Source organism: Silurus aristotelis (assembly GCF_946808225.1).
Source record: "Silurus aristotelis genome assembly, chromosome: 23".
NCBI lineage: Eukaryota > Metazoa > Chordata > Actinopteri > Siluriformes > Siluridae > Silurus > Silurus aristotelis.
In genome coordinates, this window is record NC_139596.1 from 17,824,443 (window position 1) to 17,834,185 (window position 9,743).

The 9,743-nt window shown below is 36.5% G+C and overlaps 1 protein-coding gene across 2 annotated transcripts in view; it reads right to left on the bottom strand.

Annotated features, from left to right (window-relative positions):
* Positions 1–778: 778 nt before the first annotated feature.
* Positions 779–9,743, bottom strand: part of tbx1 (T-box transcription factor 1) — an 11,946-nt gene continuing 2,981 nt past the window's right edge. For both annotated transcript variants that reach the window (XM_083527401.1, XM_083527400.1), the window contains exons 3-8: positions 6,724–6,825; positions 5,746–5,917; positions 4,779–4,934; positions 3,189–3,256; positions 2,792–2,892; positions 779–1,863 (exon numbers count right to left, since the gene is read on the bottom strand). In XM_083527401.1, the coding sequence (XP_083383527.1) occupies positions 1,484–1,863; positions 2,792–2,892; positions 3,189–3,256; positions 4,779–4,934; positions 5,746–5,917; positions 6,724–6,825 (979 nt within the window). In that variant the 3' untranslated portion in view covers positions 779–1,483. The remainder of the gene's footprint in view (positions 1,864–2,791; positions 2,893–3,188; positions 3,257–4,778; positions 4,935–5,745; positions 5,918–6,723; positions 6,826–9,743) is intronic.

A 9,743-nucleotide genomic window follows, 5' to 3' on the forward strand; every position in this document is an offset into this window, starting at 1 on the left:
TTCTTTTTTATTTGTTCATTCATTTGTGATTACTATAACAGATTAAAATAGATCTCGAAATTCCCAGTGTGTGTTTAATAATCCATTTTTGTTTTTGTGTCGTTCTTTTGTCCTGATAAATATTTCTTTGGTATATACTGTGTATATATATATATACACATACACTGCTACATGTTCTGCTTTATAGCACCTGTTTAAAGGCCTGAAGGGATTCAGATGTACAAGTAAACGTTGCATGTTATTCTTTGTTTAAAAAAAAAGAATAAAAGAAAAACAAAATCATGAAACATCTGATGTTATCTTTGGTCCTGCTGTTGTTTTTTGCTAATAGATCAAAAGAACCTCAGCATATCCCATCGCTGGTGAGCAAAGTCTAGTTTTGCCCAAGGAACCAGTGTAGAATCCAGGTTAGAAATGTAAACACGTGCGTGTGGTGGCCTGCACGCCGCAGGTGGAACGAGGGTTTTTTTTTTCTTTTTTACGCCTCTGCAAGTCTGAATTGTGTTGCCACTGTTTGCCAGACGACTCTGGATTTTGCTGCCGGGAATACGTTTTTTGCGGTCCCGTCTCTCTCCCTCCCACCTTCCTCCCCCAATTTATCCCTATGTGTGAGGTGGACTTCATGTTTGTGTTGAATGAGCCAGCAATCATTTTTTATGCATTCGGTCTGCAGTGTAATGAAAATGAAAGTCGAGCAAAGGAGCCTTTTGCCCCCTGGGCTGTAATTAGATAAAGCCCCCCGGGAAATCTGACAAGGACTGAACAAGGTAATGGAAAATGATGTTGAAAGTAAAACATTTAATGCTTATTTTACAGGTTCAGCTAGGTCATTCTGTCCAAATTTATTTTGAACTGCAGTAAGTCAGTGCCATGGTACAAGCTTCTCCGAGTTGCCTAAGATGGCCTAGTTTTTCAAAGAATAGTAACTCAATCAGGAACAACAACAAGAAAATAATAGCATAAAATATCCCAAGGCATCTTGACACCTTCGGATCAGAGCAACATGCAAATGTCCTCCCTATCTAGAAGCTCGAACGGGCTCAAGAATATATATAACTTATGGCTTTTTTTAAAAGCAAAAAAAAAAAAAAAAAAAAAGTGCATCCAACACAAAATTTCATTTCCAAGTCTGCAATAATGCATTACTTCTTCTTGTGCTGGCGTCTGTCGTGAAGTCTTCAGATCCTCTATAGCGCCCTTTTTTTAAAAGCCTGACCGTGATCGAGTCACCAGGCCACACGGGAGCTGAACTCCCGTTCCACCAGGCCTGTCTGGTTTTTCCGTAAATACATTTCTCCGTTTTTTAATAAATATGGCCTTTCGTCCACCTCGAACGACACGCTCTTTTCCAAAACTCAATCCAAGCTTTGGATATGGAGAAATGTACGTGTGTGTGTGTGTGTATATGACGAAAAGAGAGAGAGAGAGAGAGCGACTGTGTATCTCGGGGTGCCTTTTCTTTTCTCGTTGTTGTTATCAGTCATTATCTCGGCCCGTAGTCATAATTGGGTGGGGCACCGCCGGTTGAGTACATGTTGGCCGTGGCTGGGTTCATGTGAGGGGGGTAAGTGTGACCCCGGATGCTGGGTAAAGGGTATGGAGTTGCCCTGGTCTTTGCCCCTAGGTAGTGTTCGTAGGTGCTGGGGTATTTGTAGGGGTGATGGTGCAGCGTGTCTGCAGCCTGGTGCCCATCGATACGCAGTTCATGAGGTGGACTACGAGGTCCGGAGGTCAGAGGCACGGCATGGAGGCCACCCGGGACAGGCAAGGCGGGGCTCAGCACACGGGACATCAGCTGGTGCGCTGGATCAGCATGGATGGGTGTTCCATTGGGGTCGCGGTCGTAATCTCTCCTGCTGTCGTCTGTGGAAAGAGTGAGTGTGTGTTTTTTAAAAAAAAACTTGCATACAAGACAATAGTTGTTATAATTCAAAGAAATAGGTAGGACTTTTAATTTGGTACGAATTGGAACACAGGACAGGAAGTTTTTTTTATATTCTTTGAAATTGATACAATTGCTAACAAGAATTTTTAATTTTACTTTTCCTTGCACCTCTTTTGTGTCCTTTAAATATCCGAATATCTTCAGGAAGGTGAAATCGAAGTCTACATCCAATAATTGAATAAAATGTTCAAATGATCAGCTCTGATTGTGTGTGAACCCTTTATTTTTTATGAATTTAGGATCCGTATATATAAGAATTGACCCAATGCACAACCCTGCAGATGATTGAACATTAGTGCATCTCAGGGAAATCGCAGCTCTTCAGCCGTCACTCCGAGGAAAATGTCTTAGGACAATTAGGTTTGCTGTTGGGAAATGAAGTGTGTTGTGAGGCAAGGTAAGTTAGAGGTCTCATCTGCCAAACAGGCTAATGTGCTCAGGAAATCGCTGTTCCACAGAACCCGAGTATGTGAGGGGGGTAAAAATGGCAGGGAGGATGTTTTTGGTCTGTGCAGCGCATGTCCTCTGGGCATGCAGCTGTTCAAACTTCTGTGTATTGAGGTCTGCAATCTGCCGACTGAAAATATTAAGTGTTTGGCCCAGTGGAAAGCATTTTTCTGAAATAAAATGTCACCGCAATGTCTGAAGTTGGTCTACTCGGATGCCGTATCACAGTAATGGCTTTTCAGGGCAGGCGGTGTCGATTATTGCTGCGGCGCGCGTTTACAGGACGTGACGTATGATCGTATTCGGATAGCGAGCGAATATTCTTGGAAGTTGCAGTTGTTTTAAGACTTCCAGACTGTAAACTCGTTCGAAAAAAAGTTTAGATGGTTTCATAAATACCTTTCTCTGAACCATTCTGCAGAGGCGGAGAAGACATTGGGTTCCTTGTACGAGCAAAAGCACTGATTATTGGCAGCGAGCCTGGTCTGTGATTCCTGGGCCTAAAAATATGAACACAAAGCCAGAGTCAGTTTTTTTCCACAAACACACAAATAAATACACTTTTGCACTTTTGTTTGTTTATCTATGCAAAAAAATACACTTCTCTACACAAAAGCCAAATGCCATACTACTGTTATGTGATATCATTTACACTCTTTCTCTTTCCAGTTTTCTTTGCGGGGTCGTGTGCGTTAGACTTTTTGTGAAATCCTCCTGTAAATGTTATACAGCTGAGATAAAGACTTTTGTGTATTTCCTAAAAGCTACAAATGGTGTGATTATTGCTCATACTCACCAGTCTTCAGGATCACAGTCTCGAAATCCCTTTGCAAATGGATTACTGGCGATTTTTAGCTGCGTTATCTAAAATAAAACGTAGAGAGCACGTTATAGCACATTGTTTTTATTAATATTCTTCTTATTATTCGTTGTTATTTTTAGATTGTTTTTATTATGTGTAGTAATAGCAGTGGTAGTGAATTAGTGGTAGTAATAATAATAGCAGTAATAGCAATAGTAGAAATAGTGATATTAGTAGAATCAGCAGTAATGGCAGAAGTATTAGTAGTGTAGTAATAATAATATTAGCAGTAGTCAAAGTAACAGTAAAAACAAGATTGTATTGTAATTTTTGTAAAAAAATTTTTTAAAAAACTTAGAGTTGCAGATTATTCATTAACAAGCCAAATACTTTTGCAACAAATAAATGAAATAAATAACCAACAGAATGGCTAAATTAGAAACATTACACCAGTTTATAATGGTTATATTGGAGGCTGAGATTTGGCATGAAACTGTTGATGGAGCAGTGCGACGTCTTATGCTCCTAAACTCATCACTGTTTATTGACTATGCTGATGCGTGTTATATTACATCCTACATACCTTCATCATCATCATCATCATCATCATCATCATCAAACAAAAGAAAAATTTACTCGCATATACGCAACACGAATTGTGAACAATTTCGCACAAATTCACAAATGCTTTTCTTTTTTCCAGTCAAATGCACGCATTTCCGGTGCAGCTGATTTGATCCTATAAAATGCATTGATTTTTTATTTTTCTTTTTTTTTTTACACTTTAACCCTAGACGTACTAGGTGTGCGCGCGCCAGAGCCATTCCGGAGCGGAGGCACGTAAAAAAAAAAGTGTGCGAGGTCAAACTGATAGAAGACAGAGCAGGAAAAGAAGGAGGGAGGGGGGTTAAAAGACAGAGAGAGAAACAGAGAGAGAGAGAGAGAGACAGAAGGAGAGAGGGGAAGAAATGAATAAATGGGCAGCATGTGCACCAGCTGCGCCCCAACATCACTGATATGACAGTGCTGAGAGAGAGAAGCCCTTCATTCAGCACGTGCACCGTGCATGTGCGCGAGCGATATTGAAATCAAACAGATAGCGTTTAGAAACTGCGTGCATTCCGTGTGTAAAAAAAAAATGCTCAATCGCTTGAGTTTTATATAGCCTTAATGGTGCACAAATGAAGATACATTTCCACATGCACGAAAAAAATATCCAGCTGTCTTAATCGGAAATTAAATGATCTCCATCTCATCTCCAACCATCTCCTCAAAGTTTAAAAGAAACAACATTTGTTGTATGAGAAACGTTTCTGGAATCCCAGCTCATTGCATCCCCATCTGACTTCATTTCTGCGATATGAATTGAGTATAAACGCATTTCAGACAAACTCCCTGCTGTAGAAAAGGCGAAATTGAGGCCCAGGCCTGGAGCATTGAACTGTGGTTATTTTTCAGCAAAACAAATAAACCTGCATTTCAGTTTACTTTGCCTTCCAACACAAGAGCTGTGCTTGTAATGTGAAATATGGGCGCGTTTTGGGAAGGAAATGGTGATAAATCAGCGCGTGACTCTGTTCCTACCCTGTGGTTCTGGTAGGCGGTGACGGCAGTGAATCGGGTCTCCTCAAAAACAAACGTCTTATAGTTTTCTTCAGCGTACTTCTCGCTGTCCTTGCGTGGGTCCACGTAGACGACGTGAAACCGCGGCTGATATCTGTGCATGGAGTTCAGGATGATCTGCAAAACAAAAAGGCGCAAGATAAGGCTTAATCTTCCAGGGACCCCAGGGATAGAAATAAATATGCGTAGAATTACATATAAAAAAAGAGTCAGAAATTAAAGAATTTAATACTTCACCTACTACCAATAATAATAATAATAATAATAATAATAATAATAATAATACCGTGTCTGTCTGTCGCGCCGGCATTTACCGAAACGCAACCTAATTCATTATGCATTATGCTAATGAGCCAATCATCCAATCACGATCGCGCGTCAAGTCGGGGAAAAAATCATTAAGCAATGCGTCTACTACTGCTGAATTAATAATAATAATAATAATAATAATAATAATAATAATAATAATAATAATAATAATAAAAACAGCATTTTCCAACGCGCTGATCTTTAACTGCAATAATCTATTTAAATATTCATAATGAATAGTGTTTTTCTCCAACAAATAAACAGATTATTAGAATTAATTTGTTTGTAACAAAGTTATTAAACTTGGGCCATGATGTATTTACATATATTTTTTTATTTTCTCCAATGATTTTCGACTGTTTTATTGGCCTGAATGTATTTCACTACCTTTCAAAAAACATTTTTTACTACTTTTTTTTAAATGTTTTGTTGTTAAATTATAATTCCTAGTATACCCATATTATATTTAAGTAATAGTTCTATTATATATATCATATTATTATATCATATATAATACCGTATCAAATATAATACATTATATATCTCTAGAAATGTCTTATTGTCGACAGCCTTTACGCAGAATACTTAATAAAAAAAAAAGATAAAAAAGTATACTTACATGTCCATTATCATCTAACAGATTATTGGTGAGTTTGAGTTTGTCGAATGAGACGATTTGTTTCATCCACTGAGCTCCTTTAGCAGGAGAATCGGGGTGATAGTGAACTCGGCCCGGGGTCGCGGGGTCTGCTTTCCCGGCCACCAGCCACGAGGAGCTGTGAAACGCGTAGCTTCAATCCAGAGTGAGAGAGTGTGGGGGGGGGGGGTGGATTCATTCATTAATTGATTGATTGATTGATTGATTGAAAGACGACAAATGACAAATATACATATATCCACTATTTCTCAATGTATTTACAGGCATGTATATATATATATATAATATTGACTCATATCTACATACATAAACAATGTGAAACTTAATTTTTAATAAAGAAATCCGAGTTCTATATGTTCCATCCCGCTTCTTAATTCATTTATTTAAATGAGCTGTAATTAATATTCAAATCAGACGATTTGTAATAGATAGATAGAGAGTTGTAAAGTCCCAAATCTCTGCATCACATGATTCTGGATCTGTTTTTTTTTAGAAAGTAGCGTTTTGATTGCAGTGATTATCGCGGTATTTGGAGCTGTATATCGCGGTATTTGGAGCTTTACAGTGATGCACTTATTTCCAAAATGCTGTACATTTGCCTTCAGGTAGCTTTTCCAGAGATCATCCACGTCCATCTGCTTCATCAGCTGCATTTTAATTAAACAGAATGCAACTTGGTATTTTATTGACCAGTAAACGGAGTGTGTTCGGTTAATCGGTTCAACTCAGCAGTGCAGATATGAACTTTATAATCCGCATTAAACTGATTTTAATAAACATCTGCAGCATTTTGTTGTTCCCCCGATATTCATCTCACTGCTGAACACGTTGTTCAGACCGCTTTATTGCTTGACATCAAAAACATTGTACACAGTTGTCACGTGTATATTTACGCGGAACACAAGTGTGTGTTTTGCGCAAAATTCTCGCGCAACTTACCGATAGCGTTTATCATCGACTGGTAGGAAATCCATTAAAAGCATGTAGTCAGACATCGGATCCATCCCAAATATTTTCACTTGGAAAGTAGGAAACATTCGTCTGGAAAAAAACAAATAGTAAACAACACTTTATTACTTTTTTCAGAGAAAAATAAATACATTGCTAAACATTTAAATGATGATATTTAAGAATAGAATAATCCTCCATTTATTTCCTCTTTAATTGAGTTGGATTATTTACAGCAGATCATTTTAACATCGAGGTGTAAACAGAGTTTTGTTTGTATTTGGTTGAATAAGATGCCAGAGGATTTTGTAGTATTTTATGCTGCAGTATTTAATTTCACGCTGGAGTTTTCCACTGCAGAATGAAACAATACCCGACTTATACATCTTCTGCTTTCAGGCTAAATACAACTCTTTCTTTTTTATACATATTTTTGGTAACTATTTGATATTTGATGTCTCTCTGTTTCTTTCCTCTTTTGTATCTTTCACTCTCCCACCATCTTCTTCCCTCTAGACACGAATTTTGTCCTGTAAGGAAATAAATCAGTGTGGATTTTTCCCCTCCTGCAGTTCAGGAGTGAAAGTGATCCTTCAGCTCGTCGCTCCATTAACATCAGAGTGCCTTCAGACGTGTAGTTGTGCTCAGGTGAGGATGAAGGAGCTCTGAAAGAGCTTTCTCCACGATCTGATTTTGGGAAAGTTTTTGGGGAGTGATAGATTACTCTACACACAATGCACACACTGCACACTCTACACACTCTACACACACTGCACACTCTACACACTGCACACACTTCACACTCTACACACTCTACACACACTGCACACTCTACACACTCTACACACACTGCACACACTGCACAGGCAAAACGCCTTTTTTTCCCATCATTAGTGTTTCTTGGCATTTCCCACATGGAACATAAGAGTTATAGAGCAAATCCAATAAATGTAATATATAATAATAATCATAAAAAGCAGAATCGCTGCTGGCGTTAGAACCGCACTTTACAATGAACTCGATCAAATTTATTTCATTAATATTCACCGATTACAAACTGTTACAGTGGACAAGATTATTATTATTATTATTATTATTATTATTATTATTATTATTATTATTATTATTATTATTATTATTATATTTTAAACACTTATATCCCCTGCTGATTTATAATCTGCGACCTGCTTCTCGTATACAATCTGCTTTGCTTTTTGTTGTTGTTTTTTAATTGAGAAAGTCCCGTGAATAACGGCATCATTATCATCATCATCATCATCATCATGATTATTTAATTTTTTTTGACTTAATATTAAATCATTCCAAATAATCTTTCGATATTTCAAATATAATGCCTAAATAGATTTTGTGTTATCTGATTGTGGTTTTTTTTTTTCTTTGTTTGTTTGTTTTTAATGGAATGTTTAAACCTTTCCGAAATGGCTTTTTTTTTTACATCTTCAAGTTTACAGAAATGTAAATAATAAATAATTAATAATAATTAAATCATTGCATAATTTACACTGGTAATGATGCTCAATGAGGTGTATTCATATGCTATTTACATTTTCTTTTCCCCGACAATCCGTTCTGTATGACATCTTCATCCAGCTGATGTTTAAAAAAAAAAACCTTCACGTTCATTATTTTGAGTGAAGTTAAATATTATTTCTATTTCCGGCCCGGAGTTAATTAAAAGTTAGATATTATTTGACGCATTTGAGGAAAGTTTTATAAGCAAACTTTTATTTTCTGTTTGTAATTTTTTTAATGTATCATCCAGAACGTTTTATTATATCAAGACAAAAACACAACTGTAGCCTCAGTCACTAGAAAAATGTTGACTGTAAAATATTTAATTATGTTTTCATGTAATTATATGATTGACCAAGGCAAGGCGTAAAAAAGTACTATCTATATATATATATATATATATATATATATATATATATATATATATATATATATATATATATATATATATATATATATAGAGAGAGAGAGAGAGAGAGAGAGAGAGAGAGAGAGAGAGAGCACTTTTTTACGCCTTGCCTTGGTCAATATATAGATATTTTTGCAAATCGACATTTATTTGTTTCCACTGCATTATTCTTATTTTTATTATTATTCCATTCTTTTTTTTTTTTTTTGTATAACCCCTTTAACAACAGTTATTGCCCCAAATCAGCTTTACAAAAATGTTGCCATCATAAATAAGTAAAAGTTTTCCCACCTTGCAAATGACTGTCAGTTTCACCTTCAGTCTTCTCCCGAGTTTATATTTATCCCACTTAACTCCATTACATCAAAATAATCCACATTTCTATTCTCACTGTTTTGTAATTCGCTGTTAAACAGAATCGCAAAATAAAAATAACAATACATTAAGTCGTGAAATGTAACGAATTACGACTCGTTTTTTTTTTAACCACGAGTTCACTTTCAGCATGTTTATTATCAGTGATGAGTTTAGATTTACCATCCTTATACATTTTACACACACACACACACACACACACACACACACACACACACCACACACACACACACACACACACACACACACACACACATCGTCCGTCATAGTTTTGCAGTACTGTATATGCAGTAAAATGTGTAACACAACTACAATAAATCAGTGTAATATAAATTCCTAATAATGAATAATTATCAAACCAATAAACACTGCACTGTTCAACTGTACTAATATCGAGATTTTAAAGTATCACTACAGTATTAATAAGTAATAAATACCGCGGTATATCAATGCACTCGTGTGTAAACTTAATAAATATCTCAGACTTTCACCGTACAAGTATTAGGAGTTAAAACACTGCACTTTTCGAGCTCCTGTTATTAGATAATAAACACTGCACCAGTCTGCTCGGTGTTTCTGATGTTCACTGCTCTGATGTCAAAGCTATTTTCACACTTTGTGTTTACTTTTTTTTTTTTTATATATCTCGTTTCTGTGTATTTGAGTATTTGTGTTCTCCTCCAGCAGCACGCGC